General features: G+C 42.9%; 1 protein-coding gene across 4 annotated transcripts in view; it reads right to left on the reverse strand.

Moving 5' to 3' along the window:
- mfge8b (milk fat globule EGF and factor V/VIII domain containing b) overlaps nt 1-1912 on the reverse strand; it is a 57866-nt gene extending 55954 nt beyond the window's left edge. The window contains exon 1 of one of the 4 annotated variants that reach the window (XM_067971392.1): nt 1723-1912. In XM_067971392.1, the coding sequence (XP_067827493.1) occupies nt 1723-1792 (70 nt within the window). In that variant the 5' untranslated portion in view covers nt 1793-1912. The remainder of the gene's footprint in view (nt 1-1722) is intronic. The other 3 variants (XM_067971394.1, XM_067971393.1, XM_067971395.1) reach the window with 3 other exon arrangements.
- Nucleotides 1913-15869: the final 13957 nt, after the last annotated feature.

Genomic DNA, 15869 nt, shown 5'->3' on the forward strand with positions numbered 1-15869 from the left:
TCAAGATACAGATTTCAACAAATTTACATTACTGCCATTATTCATACTTTGAATGAAAATACATCTGTCCCAATCCACTGACTCTTGCTGAGGTGCAGTGCAATGGGCACCATCTGCTCTCCACTACCATACCAAATGGCCATTTTTCATTTGGGAGCCCAGATGGTAAGTATCAACAAGCTATTCAATCACAGGGCGAGTATCACCAATCCAATGTCATCTCCACCCAATTCTGTGCTCCCTTCTCCCACCTCTGCTCCACCATAAGTAGCTTTAGCGATCACATCCCCACACTCTAGAATTCAGTTCCTAAATCCCTCTGCCTCGTCCACCTTCAATAGTCTCTACAGAGTCTACCTCTAGAGGCTTTTATCTAATAGCTAAAGCAACAAGAAAAAACCCATTGGTCACCTTCCCAAACTGTTCTGCCAACTCCTGCTCGGTGTCTGACCCCCACCCCTTGTGCAATGTTTGGACGTTTTTCTCCATTAAAGATGCTACATAAGTGCATGTTGCTCTTGTTGACATTTGCACACAGGCACTTTCCAGTTGTTACTGGATAGTGATCAGAAGGAACCGTGGCTGATTTCAACCCCACAGATGCTGAGGGCAATAATCCTTTTTAATAACACTCAGGCTGAATGTTAGTTGTGGAAATATTTACTTATTTCTTTGCCAGAGTGCCTGGGATGATGAAATTGAATAGAGGTACGGTTTTGTAGAGGTTGTATAAATTCTATCCTTCAGTCATCCAGCATCCAATAGTGCAGGCACACCTTAATACTGCCCATTCATGTCAAACACAAGGAGCTCACATCGGTGTAGCTACAGAAACAAAAGTCAAGACCACCTGTTTACAATTTGCACAAAAGAAGAATGGAAATTGCAGAATGTGACCCCCCACAACATCAAGTAAAGGTCTCAGATTCACGTATCATAAAACAGAATGTGGCTTACTCAGTACTGTAAACGAATTTAGGGAATAGCAGTCCCTTTGTATATTGTGGGCAAGGTCACTGGTTTCTCATTTTCAAAACAGAAGGATTGTGGAATGTGATTCTCAAAACACCGGAAAAAATTCCTGAATCCTATGAAGTAAAAATAGAACCTGGCTCTTTCAGTAACATAAAGTCAGTAGTCCTGGAAATAATTTCCAAGGAAGTGAATCATTCCGTATGTCCTAGTTAGTCAGAAATTCCTGATTCATCTTTGAGCCCTCCCTAAGCAGGCTAGAAAAATCTACTTTCCCTTCAGCTGGGTTGAAATAGGATCGTCCTCCCTAGTTGACATGTGGTTTATCCTAACTTTTTATAGACTGTAAATCCGAATTAGCAACGGTAGATCATTTCAATGCAGAGAACTGCTTGTTTACATCTCACTGGAAACTGAGCACAAGTCCCTGCAAAAAAACAAATTGTAAAGCAAAATAGGAAACTGGCAGAGGTGAATCTCACCAGGGCTACGTTTTTCAAACAGCTTCTTGTTATTCTACCAGTTAAGAAATGATCTCATCTCACAGGGTGAATAATACTGCAAGGAATTAAAAGGGGGGATGGGTGGATTTTAGTCGAGATTATTATAGTAAAATTTTCTGTTACAGAGAACAATCTGGGAGTAAAAGGATTATCTCTGGGGAAAAAAAACTCAATGAAATCTAAAGCAGAAAAATGCCTCAAATTCTCAGGAGTTTGTTGAAGTTTATAAAGATCAGCAGGTCCTTACCACTTGATCCCAGGACGAAAGAGTAAGTGATGAGTAAAGCGGCGCAAAACTTCGGGGTGTAGCTTCCCATCCTCTTTCCTCGCTTGTCTCTCGGTGTTTGTCCTCAACAGTTTGTAAAGAGAAAGATGGAAAAAAGCCGGAGCTGTCAAGAGCTGATATCGCAGATTACGGGACACGTGCCTTTCTGTGCATCCAATTATCTTGCTGACTTGGAAACCCAGTCTCAGGCTCCAGCCCAATGCGTCAACTGGGAGCCGCACTCAGCAAACGGTCACACAGAGGAGGAGATTTCCTCTGCTTGCAACTCGTTCACTTTCTGCCTCTCACACTCTCGCTCTCACTTTCTCGCTCTTTCCTCAATCTTTTTCATTCTACTTTGCACACTTTAGTGACATCGTTTTTTGGCACCAGGAATCTTATACTCCAGAGTCTCGTTTCTGTCTGTCTCTGTTATTAACACAGTATATATTTAACGTAATCATAACAGCTGATTCAATTAAACATAATTAGTGCTTCTGCTTTATGAATCAAATATTGTTTTCATTACATGGGATTCCAGGATTTTTATCAACGTTTTGGGGATTGCATTCCATAATTACATTAAATTCTCAAGCAAGTAATCTTGAAAATAATGGATAAGTGTTAGGGAAAATGGTTGAGGTGCCATTATTTAAACTTAGGAGTGATGTTTCAGTGGTTTATAACTGTCCTGAACTCAGGGATAATATTGCGTTTGGGGTGAAATTGTAATTTGCAATATCAGCATATGAACACATTAACATATTTACATGAACACAATATATTTCTTTATTTTGCAATGTTGTGCTCATGCAGATGAGGAATTTTAGTGCTGTGGAATGAAACACTTTCCCACTTAGGACATGTAGTGTTAGGATCAAGCACTCCCTAATCAGATATACGTCATGGGTAAAATAGAGAATAAAAATGCCTCTACACTACCCGATCAAGCACTCCTGCTTCAATTAATCAGATACACCACAGGTAGGATACAGAGACCCTTTACACTTTAGAGGGAGTAAGTCCCATTTTCACTGGGGGTGGGACAGATTCTGACTCTGCTGGGATTCCATCACATTTGGACCAGACCTTTAAATCTCAGTCATGGAGAATTGGGTGGATCTTCTGTCCAATGCTCTATGTCAATGGGGTGTGCCAGGGGGAGTTCCCACGTCCCCCCAGGAAATTCCTCCTTTAATGCGTTTGAAAGACCACAGTGGAACTTAGATCAGTTGAACATGGCAGGAGTCCCTTTGAGGCTGTCTAAAATTCTAAAATCAATCGGAGTGGCTGCAGTGAGAGCTGAAAATTATTAAAAATAAAAATTCGTCAGCCCATTTGAGCCACGGGAGCACTCAGCTCATCCTTAGAAGGATGGATCGGATTGGCTCAGAATGGTCGCTGCTGATGCACCCTTGCCAGTGACCACATCCCCAGGGTTTGGGATAGGGCCTCGGTCCTTGGGCACAGGCAGGTAGGGGTTGCACTCCACCATACTTATACTTGCCCCATCAAGCACTCAGGCCCCAGGACAGCTACAGAAGGAGTGTCAGAGCTTTTTTTGTCCATGTGGGACATTTAGGTGCATACTATGCAGCCTCAGCAATCACAAAACAAGGTTATATCCAGGTTCCTATTAATTTATATATACTTAAAGCTGCTGATACTAATAGATCTTGATGTTCTGATTTTGGATTAATCCACCAATGAGGCACAGTGCTAAAAACAGCCCTTTCCAAATCTCCAGGCCCATGAAATTCAAACAGAAGAAACAAGAGAATAAGAAATATAAGAGCACGTTGCAGTGAGTTGCCTGTGCATCAAGGGCTAGACTACCTGGGCTCATGAGCCACAGGTTAGATGCCTGTGAGATACAGCACAGATTAGAAGCATAAATATGTTCTCTTTACACTTATCGGTCAAGCAGTTCCCAGATCAGCACCGATTAGAAACGGAGTAAAGCTCCCTCTGCACCCTCTCAACAAGCAGTCCCAAGTCAGCTGTAGTGCAGGTAAGATGCAGAATAAAGCTCCCTCTGCTCTTGCCCACAAAATGTGATTTAACCCCAACCCTCAGAAGTGTTACTGCACCAATATGACATTTCTATTTCCCACACCATCCATTATTATGGCATTTCTGAGTGAGTTTGCCAGTAATTCGACAAATTATCTTGAATTATAGTCAATTTTGGGCATTAAAGTCACTGCAGTAAGAATTGAGTTGGGATTCAGCTACCCCAATGTTGGTGATGCACAACCTGATGTGGTACAGAGCCATTAAGGATGAGGAATTTCCAAGATTGGATACTTGATCTGTGCTGAGTTGGCTAATACCAATTGGGTGGTGATGGAGGTGCTGTAATTAGCTTCAGTCTGGCTTAAAAACGAGAATATTCAGGGTTCCCACCCCCGAGGCAAGGATTGCCTCTTGTACTGTTCCCCAACAAGAATCAGCATCTTCAGGCAAGAAGGGGATAAATCTGAGAAAATAAACATTAAAAATCTATTTCTGCATTTACCCAGGTTTTACATCTGAAATAATCATGTGCTAACCAACTGCTCAATCAGGCTCCAATTACCTCCAAAAAAGCAAAATACTGCGGATGCTGGAAATCTGAAATAAAAATAGAAAATGCTGAAATACTGAGCAAGTCAAGCAGCATCCGTGGAGAAAGAAACAGAGTTAACATTTCAGGTCAATGACCTTTCTTCAGAACTGGAAGAAGATAAAGATTTAACAGTTTTTAAGCAAATACAGATGCCAGGCAAAGGGGAAGGGAGGAAAGAACAAAGGTCTGTGATAGGGTTCCTCCCCCACACCTTTACCTGGCTCTGCGCTTGCTTAAAAACTGTTAAATCTTTAACTTCTTCCAGTTCTGACGAAAGGTCATCGACCTGAAACGTTAACTTTGTTTCTTTCTCCAATTACCTCCTCATTGTTAATTGTAAACAATTTTACAACACCAGCAATTTTATTTTAAATTCACAAGCTTTCGGAGACTTCCTCCTTCCTCAGGTAAATGTTCAGGAGCTCCACATCATTGTTAATTGTAAGATTTATATCAATGAGTGTTAATTGTATTCAAGTGGTGGGTATCAATTGGGGGCTCTCTTGTGTCCTTTATATAGGAAGTTAATTTAGGGTGTGGTGTGTGTGTAAGGGGAATCTCTATGAATAAAAGCTTGGAAACAACTAAAGACCAGGCTCTAGTATTCTATCCTTCAACGGCTATCCAATTATACCACTCGTGAGCTGTGCCATTTACAGCAGTGCTTTCTTGCTTACTCTAATTTAGAATGTGTTTTGCAATAAATCATAACCAACTGACAGACACAAAACACAAACCAATAAATACCCATTGGCACAAGTCAACAGAACAACAAATACACAGAAAATCTACCCCATAATCTGAAATCTATGGACTGTAAAGAAATCAGCATCTGTCAGATGCTGCAACAACAACAACTTGCATTTATATAGCGCCTTTAACGTAGGAAAACATACCAAGGTGCTTCACAGGAGCATAACAAGACAAAAATTAACACCGAGCCAAAGGAGATGTTGGGAGAGGTGAATAAAAGTTTGGTCAAAGAGCTAAGTTTTAAGGAGGGTCTTAAAGGAGGAGAAAAAGACAGAGAGACAGAGGTTTAGGAAGGGAATTTCAGAGCTTAGAGCCTACACGGCTGAAGGCACACCACCAATGGTGGGGCGAAGGGAGTGGGGGATGCACAAGAGTCCAGAATTGGAGGACGCAGAGTTGTTGGCGGGTTGTAGGGCTGGAGGATGGTGCGGTCAATCATGTCAAAGGCTACAGAATTCGAGGAGGGATAATGCAACATGGTCACAGTCACAGAGGATGTAATTTCTGATTTTGATTAGAGCTGTTTCAATGCTCTGGCAGGGGCATTGCGATGGCTTCAGTCATCTCCTGCACTGATTTCCATTAGCCCCAGCCAGTGTTTGCTCCCTAACCCACCTGAAACAATTGCTAATTGCAAGACAATTGCAAGACCAAAACGCAAAAGCTCATTTTGTTCATATATCAAAAAATATCTTGCATTTGAGAATAGAGCAAGGCTGCAAGGTTTGAATAACATTCACATGTATAATATAATGCTTTGCTTTCTTTCTGTTTTTTGAACTAAGTTTTTTGTTTACCAGTAAAAAGCTGTCATTTGAAGCCTTAATTGTGTTAAATATAGCACTACCAATGGCTGGAAGTGAGTTATTATAGTGTAATTTCAACAAGGAGAGGGCTTTCAACAAGAAGAGGCTTAGATGATATCATAACGTGCAAGAGTGAAGCTGGAGTGTTTTGGGATGTGAGCTGAACTCTGAGATTAAATTGATGACTCAGTAGGTCATCCAGTGTGGTGCCAAGGCATACAGACCAGAAAATCCCAGTTGGCAAATCTCAGCCAGAGCATAGGTAGAAGTGGCAAACAGGGCCACCTCCTCACAACCACCTCATGCAGTATCACCGCCACCTCAGAAATCATCAGAGGTTGAGTGCTGGTCTACTCCATTACTTATGTGTAGACTTTGATTTTTGCCTGTCGGTCCTTAGCTCTCCCTTCATCCTTGGCAATGGCTGCCAATGGGTTGAGATTCCTCTTCAGTCTTTCAAAGTCTGTAAGAATTTTTGTCTCCTTGTTCTGCCACTTCCCTATAATTATCTGATTCCCTTTAAGTTTTCACTGATATGCAATTTTCCACTTCCTTCATTAGTCTGTTCCCTGCACCTGTCCAAATCGACGCCTGGAACTGTGAATAATTATGCAAACGAGTTGACCCACAAAAATTGAGTGCTATCAGCACCCTACCATTCTTCTGGGATTAGTACCAGTTCTTAACCATTTAGACCTGATTTACACCATTACATGAAAATCAGGGGAAAGGGGAGCTTCGGTTACAGAAGTGACCTCAAATGTAGAATAATGTTATCAGCTTTCAGCATTATAACACGTTCTGGGTTACTGGCATAAGTCAAACTTTAAATTGTTGGCTTCAATGTTTGCATAATTATGGAAATAATTTAAATATTTTAATTTGTTTTGGAACTTCTCTTGGAAATATCTATCCTCAGTATAACGGACAAGTTTCTGTGTTGCATAAAAAGTTGAGCATCAACCAAAGAACTAAGCAGCTGACAGCAAAACATACAATACTCTGCTGTCAGCAATGCCACAAAGCCAGCTCAACAGAAACAACTGGAGGCTTACATTAACCCCGTCAGCAGCAGCATATCTCCCTGTCTCCTTTTCCTTTGTTTCTTTTCTTCTCGTTCTCTTTCTAGTTCTTTCTTTTTTATCATTTGTTCTTGGGATGTGGGAAATACGGGCAAGACTGTATTTATTGCTCATTATCACTGCATTAGGGAAAAGGTGATGGTTGGTCTTTTTGAACTGTTGCAGTCCTTTTGGCGATGGTGCTCCCACAATGGTATTAGGTAGGGAGTTCCAGAATTTTGACCCAGTGACAGTGAATGAATGGTTCCCTGGTGTCCTGGCCAACATTTATTCCTCCACCAACATCACTAAAACAGATTATCTGGTCATTATCTCACTGCTGTTTGTGGAACCTTGTGTGCAAATTGGCTGTCACGTTTCCTACATTACAACAGTGACTGCATTTCAAAAGTACTTCATTGGTTGTAAAATGCTTTGGGACGTCGTGAGGTGGTGAAAGGTGCTATATAAATGTAAGTCTTTCTTTTCGTAATACATATCCCAATCAGGATGATTTGTGACTTGCAGGGAAACGTGGAGGTGAAAGTGTTCCTATGATCTTGCTGTTCTTGCCCTTCTTGGTGGTAGAAGTTGTGGGGCCTTGAGGTGTTGTCAAAGTAAGCTCGATGAGTTACTTCAGTGCATCCTGTAGATAGCACGTACTGCAGCCACAGCGCATCCAGTCCAGTGACGGGGCAGCAATCAAGCGGAATATCTGTAACACATTCTCCCTGTAACATGTTGTTCCTGTAACACATGGTTCTTGTAAATATACACTCTCTGTAACACATTCTTTCTATATCACATTGGGTAGATTTTGACATTGTGTGATTGTGTAAAACAGGTGATAGTGAATCGGCAGCCCGTTTTAAATCTCTCCCGATTTTTATTTCCATTGACTTCAAAAGTCAAAATCAACCCCATTCGTTCTGTAACACATTCTCTCGGTAATACATCTTCTTTGTCACACAATCTGTTTGCCATCATACTTCAGCTTCATATTCACTTTCTAAGCACAACTGGCTCTCTTTAACCAGGCTGTTTTGATTTTCCTATTGCGAAATCTAGGTGATGGGCCAAGGCTGATATCTCAGGACACCACCAAGGCTGAAGTGATTAGGAGGGAAGATGTGATATATCATGTGATTTGGTGACAAATCCTTTTCTATGACACAAATTCTTTATGGCTCTTAAAGACATATGAACAGAAGGAGAGTATTATAAAAATCCCTATTGTTCTGCCCCACACATAGAAACTGTGCAGACCATTGTAATTGTGTTCTTGGCTTGCAGTTAATCTCATATCCCTCCACTCTGTTTGATCAGGAATCTGTTTTTTTTTTGAGTGCTTCAATGGGGTCCACATTCACCGTAACATTTTCCATAAGGAGGTAAATTTACATACGAGGCAGTCACTTCTTAAGACACATTTAGCTTGAGCTATCCTTAGTTTATAATCAAGCCACTGTCTCAATAAAGGCTTGTGCTGCCAGTAAAAATTGAGATATGCAATTTTCTCAATTTGAGAGGAAGACAAGTGAATGATGAACACATATGTGGTTAACAAAGCCCTTCCTCGCTCCTGTAATGAACCAAGAGTCCCATTGCTCCCTGTGGAGCCCTCTATTTATACCACATGTCTGGTTTTGATGAACACAATTCCATGGTGAATGGAAATTGGATCCCACCCATCATGTGGTTCAGACGAAACGGACATACAAGATGTTGTTGGTTAAAAATCTAAATAAAACTCAACCAACATAGTTTTTATATAAAAGAAATAGAAAGCTGAGCATAAATAAAAAAAACACCATTGAGTAGTGCTCACTGACATTATTATCCTACATGTTTAATGAACCTTGCTGACACTGCTGATGTGTACACTCTGTTTATTCCCTCCCTGGGGCAGAATCTCAAATGTGACCAGCTAAAAGTAGTCAGATGCTTTGAGATTGCCTTAGAACATTCACAAGGAGCAACAGTGCAAAAGGAACAATAACTCTTTCTGTGGCTTGTGCCTTCTGATTCAAATCAGCAAAAAAACATTTGGAAAGCACCTAAAGTCAATACTGTTTGGGAACTCAGTTTTAACAAAAAATCCTCTCCTCTCCTGTCTCTTGTGGCTGTATAGTTCCACCGATGTGACCATTCTTCAGAGGTCAGCCTGGACGGTGAGTGTCGGAAAATTATTTTACCGTGGGAAGCACCACTGCTGATCCTGATCCTGTCCTCACTCAATGTCCACACATCCGTGCTTTCCAGTAAGCTAATTTTTCCCTTCCATACTTCAGGGACATTGGGGTAATTTTGACTTTGGACGATAGCGTAAAATGCGTGATATCAGCTCGGCCACTCGTTAAACACTTCCGCCGATTTTCGATTCCATGGAAACGGAAACCAGGAGAGATGTTTAACAGGTGGCCGAGCCAATAGCGCGCGCTTTATATTATTGTCCAAGTCAAGATGACCCCCATTGAGTCCAATTGTAGCATCCTGCTGCCCTGACTGAGATCAGCTAACACAGACTAAGAATTGAACCTGGGACCCTCCAGGTCTGGGAAGCTCATTTCTTTACTGGGACATCAAGGGTGCCTGCTGCTCAGTTTAATGCAAGCACACTGACTATGTTTCTTTTATAACAAAGTTATCTCTCCACTGCCCTGGTCACTTTTCTTCTCTAATGATATATATTTACTAAAGGCTGACATATAATCACAGCCTGTAAATAACAATCACTTACTCTTTGAAAAAGATATTTTCTCTCCATTTTTGCTCGCACACAAACCATTTGTGCGTGGAAGGTGAACAAGTGCTGACCTGTGATTTATTTGCACTTTTAAAGGTGCTTTGTAAATAAAGCAGAGAGTGTCTCTTATGAGCCCTAGATACCCTGGAACAGCTCCGGCCTGAGGCCTGAAGGTCCATTACATAGACTTCACTTGAACGGACAATCCAACCCGCTCAAAGTGCAAGGTTTTACTGTAATGGGAAGCACTGGAAACACAGTTACTTAATTCAAGGGTGCAAAGTGTGGTAATGACTCAGAGTGGTTTCAGAGTGCGATTAACTTGCAAGCTTAAATATGTTCTCTCCGTGCAATTGTCTAAACATACGTTTTAATCACCATCACAGAGAGCTGCCAGGCAATCCGTTGTATAAAGGTACGATTACAGCAGAAGCTCGCTGCTATAAGAACTGATCCATAAATTGGAAAATACTTTTTGTTTGCAATCCCTCACTCCTTCAAATCCACATGATCATCCTATGATAAATCCACTTCAAGTGCCCTGATGGCTCAGCTAGTAAAGGCACTGCCCAATGAGTCATACACAACAACAACTAGCTTTTATAAAGTGCTTTTAATGTAGAAAAACATCCCAAAGTGCTTCGCAGGGGTGCTGAGCCAAAGGAGGAGGTATTAAAGAAGGTGACCAAAAGCTTTTTACAATAAATGGGTTTTAAGGAGGGTCTTAAATGAGAGGGAGGTGGAGAGGCCAAGTGGTTTGGGGAGGGAACTCCAGAGTGCTGAGACCGAGGCAGCTGAAGGCATGGCTGCCAGTAGTGGGGCAAAGGGAAGGGAGGATGCACAAGACCCCAGAGTCACAGAAACAGAATTTGGGTTGTAGGGCAGGAAAAGGCTACGGAAATAGGGAGGGACTAGGCCATGAAGGGATTTAAACACAAGGATGAGAATTTTAAATTTGAGGTATTAGGGGACCAGGAACCAGTGAGGACGGGGTAATGGGTCAGCGGTACTTGATGCAGAATAGGATACGGGCAGCAGAGTTTTGGATGAGCTGAATTATATGGAAGGTGGAGGATGGTGGCCAGCCAGGAGAGCATTGGAATAGTTGAGCCTGGAGGTAACAAAGGCATAGATGATGATTTCAGCAGAAGATGGGCTGAGATAGGGGCAGAGGTGAGTGATGATATGGAGGTGGAAGTGGACGGTCTTTGTGATGGATAGGATATGGGGTTGGAAGCTTGGAGTCAAATAGGATGTGAAAGCTGCAAATAGTCTGGTTCAGCCTAAGACAGTGGCTGGGAAGGGGCAAGGAATTGGTTGCAGGGCAGCCCCATGGAACTGGACAATGGAAGAGAGGTGGAGGAGGAGGATGGTGTGGTCAATCATGTCAAAAGCTGCAAAGAGGTAAAGGAGGACAAGGAGAGATAACACACCACAGTCAGAGTAACAGAGGATGTCATTTGTGACTTTGGCCATTTTGATACTGTGGGAGGGGTGGAAACCCAATTGGAGATTTATATGGCGAGAGAATTTAGGGGGGACAGTGGAGAAAGGCCAAGGGTGAGTTGGGATGGAGATTGAAATCACTGAGGAAAAGGAGTCATTCAGTGCAGAATCTGAGTGAGGAAAGGAGGAAGGATGGGGGGAACCTAGGGGTAGAGCATGGTGAATGGGCAGTAGTCAAAGAGGATTTTAAAGGAGAGGTGAGAGGAATGGAATGAGGGAAGATGCTCAAAGGGGGAGAAGGTACCAGAGGAGTAGGAGGAGAGATTAAGATGTGATTTAGTGATAAGGGCCACTCTGCCACCACTCCAGTTTGGGCAAGGCAGATAGTGGAAAGTAAAACCAGGCAAGGAAACTTTGGTAAGAGGCAAGATTTTGGCACCCATAAGCCAAGTTTCAGTCAAAGCCAGGATGTCAATATAATCATCCAATATGGACCAGGAAGATCCCAGGTTTAATCTTTGGTCTCTGCTGAATTAAATGATCTCTGCTTGGGCAGCTGTGGGGTATACTTCTCATTTTAAAGGAAAAAAATCAGCCATGGCTCCAGCTCCTGAATGTTATCCAGTGACCGTTGCTGGAAAGTGTGCGTGTGGACATCATAAGCCCATTCTGCCCATCAAAGCTCATCCTTCAATTGGGTGAGAACTAGGGTTGCCAACCCTCCTGGATTGTCCTGCAGTCTCCAGCAATTAAAGATTAATCTCTCCGGACACTGCTTTGAGCAACCCAGGACAGAAATCATAGGGAATTTTCAAAATCAATATTGAATGGTGAATCAGATTTAGCTTGTTATCAGCTTCTCATTAGTTTCAGGCATTCCTGGAGACTCTATACTCCAGCCAATGTTTGAAATATCAAGGCAATGTCCGCTTGCCCTCTCTCAACCATCTTATTGGTGAACTGGTGCTGTGACTTACAATTCTACCATAAAGTCAGTGCTGTCTTGCTTTATGTCATGTAATGAAACCTCCCAGAATAGGTCCAATCAAAGTTGGCAACCCTAGTGAGGCATGAAGAATGGCCACTTGGGGCCAGTTACTGGGCAGTGGCCAGTGACCAAGGAGCAGACTCCAGACAGGAGAAAGAGTTAACTTCAGGTCCCTCATTTGCATATTTATTCACAACATCACTTTTTTCTCAAATATCTCCAACACTCTCTCCTGCTCAATAACAAAATAACTGCTGGTGGTACAAATTATTACCAAAGTCACTGATATATAGTTGCCACAAAAAAAAATTGATGGAACTGCATGATGCAATCCCCAAAACGCCGGTTAAAAATCATAGAATGTTGTGTAATAAAAATGGAATATGACTTAATTAGTCAGTGTATCAGCTAAATGAATGCAGAGCAGGGACCGAACTTGCAACATTCTTGGTCTGAACGGCTCAGTGCCATACCTGCGGTGCCATGAATTCTGTCTCTTTTTATTCTGATTATTGTCCCAGCTCAGATGAGGTGCTTTTCCAGACACCCTCACACCCCGCAGGGAACACTTCAGTCTTGGGCTGAGATGCACCCGTCTAGTCCTGTCTCCTGATCGCTTAACCCCAGTATTAGAGCAAAATCATTTCAGAAACACGCTGCTGGAGGGCATCCATTACAAGAGTTACCTGTTCATTTTGATAATTATATGTACAGTAGAATGATCTGTCATTGAGAGGGAGTAACAGTGCCAAAGGCAAAGCTTCCACCTCCTGATCGGTCTATTACCAAAATGTTCCTGTACAGCGAGAAACATGGGGGCTGTCAGAAATTAAATAGCAGAAGATGGCCAACATGGAACCGTAACCTGGAGAAAAAATTGGCAGAACAAAGGAACAAAATGAAACACTAAAAGTGGGAACACTGGAATTGTGGTGCTGTTTATCTATATAATGAAGACTATGGGGTAGAAATTAGCCTTGGCCTATTTTTGGGCCATTCTCCTTCAACCCCTCTCCCCTGTCTTCCAGCTCCTTGCAACTGTCCTTGCATGGTTCCATTCCTACCTATCTGAATGGAGACAGAGCATCAAAAGCAATGGCTTCTCTTCCTTCCCTCACACTGATACCTCCAAGATCCCCAAAGGATTTCTACTCAACTCCCCTTCCTCTTCCTTATCTACATGCAATCGCTTGGCAACATCATCCACAGGTACAGAATCAGCTTTCACATGTATGCTCATGATGCCCAGCTCTAATTTTCCACCACTTCTCTTGACCCCTTCCATGCCGTCAGACTGCTTGTCCGACATCAAGGCCTCCAGCACAATGTGAGGAAAACCGAAGCCATCATCTTCCGCCCCTGGCACAAGCTACTTATGCTTATTTGTGAAGCATCCTGAGAGATTTCTTTATGTTTATGGTGCTTTATGAATGCAGATTGTTGTTGTTGTTGTCTGCATTGGCTCAGCAACTTATCTGATATGCTCAACCATCACAAATCAATATTTATAAATATGGCACTGACTTTTCAACTGTTTGATGCAATGAGTTAGAAATACACAGATTGCATCTTCAGATCGAGTGTTTATTTTTATTTTTCCATTTTCATGTATTTTTCTATTATTCTTTAAATCTACCTCCACTTGTGTCTCCCAACAGCACTGCCCAGATAGGGAATTCAATGGCATATTGAATTTGAAATTGAAATTGAATTGAGTTTGAAATTGAGAGTACAAACGCACCGCACCCAAGAAATGGTAAATAAAAAATGTCGCCCACTTGAATCAGAAGGGGATCTTCCAAAGTTGAGGTTAAGGCACATTGTTGAGCCAGAGCAGAGCTTTACTCTGGATCTGGCCCGTGCTGTTTCTCACCTGGAATTGTTAGATGCCTATACCAAAGTGAAAGGGGTTCAATTGGAACATAAGAATTAGGAGCAGGAGTAGGCCATACGGTCCCTCGGGTCTGATCCGCCATTCAATAAGATCACGGCTGATCTTCGACCTCAACTCCACTTTCCCACCCGATCCCCATATCTCTTGATTCCCCTAGACCCCAAAATCTATCTATCTCCGCCTTGAATATACTCAACGACTCAGTATCCACAGCCCTTTGGGGTAGAGAATATCAAAGATTCACAATCCTCTGAGTGAAGAAAGTCCAGTCTTAAATGGCCAGCCCCTTATCCTGCAACTATGCCCCTTATACAGGGTATAACAGCATAGTGGTTATGTTATTGGACTCGTAATCCAGAGGCCTAGACTAATAATCTGGAGACATGAGTTCAAATCTCGCCACGGCAGCTGAGGAATTTAAATTCAGTTAATTAAATAAAATCTGGAATAAAAAGCTAGTATCAGTAATGGTGACCATGAAATTACCAGATTGTTGTAAAAACCCATCTGGTTCATTAATGTCCTTTAGGGAAGCAAACCTGCCATCCTTACCCAGTCTGGCCTATATGTGACTCCAGACCCACAGCAATGTGGTTGATTCTCAACTGCCCTCTGGAATGGCCTAGCAAGCCACTCAGTTTTACGATGCCGCTACAAAAATATGTAATAAGAATAAAACCGGAAGGACCACTAGGCACCGGACACAACAAAGGCAAACCAAGTCCAGTCAACACTGCATAGTCATCCTCACTAACATCTGGGGACTTGTGCCAAAATTGGGAGAGTGGTCCCACAGACTAGTTAAGCCTGGCATAGCCATACTCACAGAGTCATACCTTTCAGCCAACGTCCCGAACTCCTCCATCATCACCCCTGGGTCTGTCCTGTCCCACTGGCAGGACATACCCACCAGAGGTGGTATATGGTGAGGGGGGCGTGGCCCTAGGAGTCCTCAACATCGACTCCAGACCCCATGAAGTGTCATGGCATCATGTCAAACATAGGCAAGGAAACCTCCTGCTGATTACCACCTACCTCCCTCAGCTGATGAATCAGTACTCCTCCATGTGAAGCACTGAGGGTAGCAAGGGCACAGAATATACTCTGGATAGGGGACTTCAATGTCCATCATCAAGAGTGGCTCGGTAGCACCACTAGTGACTGAGCTGGCCGAGTCCTGGAGGACATAGCTGCCAGACTGGGCCTGTGGCAGGCGGTGAGAGAACCAACACGAGGGAAAAACCTACTTGACCTTGTCCTCACCGATCCACTTGTTGCAGATGCATCTGTCCATGACAGTATTGGTAGGAGTGACCACTGCACAGTCCTTGCGGAGACAAAGTCCCATCTTCACACTGAGGACACCGTTCATCGTGCTAAATGGGATAGATTCACAACAGATCTAGCAGCTCAAAACTGGGCATCCATGAGACGCTGTGGAGCAGCAACAGAATTGTATTCCACCACAATCTGTAACCCCATGGCCCGACATATCCCTCACTCTACCGTTACCATCAAGCCAGGGGATCAACCCTGGTTCAATGAGGAGTGTAGAAGAGCATGCCAGAAGAAGCACCAGGCAAACTACAAATGAGATGCCAACCTGGTGAAGCTACAACACCGGACTACATGCATGTTAAACAGCGGAAGCAGCATGCTATGGACAGAGCTAAGCGATCCCACAACCAATGGATCAGATGAAAGCCAGTCGTGAAAGGTGGTGGACAATTAAACAACTAACGGGAGGAGGAGGCTCCATGAACATCCCCATCCTCAGTGATGGCAGAGCCCAGCACGTGAGTGCAAAATACAAGGCTGGAGCGTTTG

Source organism: Heptranchias perlo, chromosome 34 (genome assembly GCF_035084215.1).
Source record: "Heptranchias perlo isolate sHepPer1 chromosome 34, sHepPer1.hap1, whole genome shotgun sequence".
NCBI classification, from domain to species: domain Eukaryota; kingdom Metazoa; phylum Chordata; class Chondrichthyes; order Hexanchiformes; family Hexanchidae; genus Heptranchias; species Heptranchias perlo.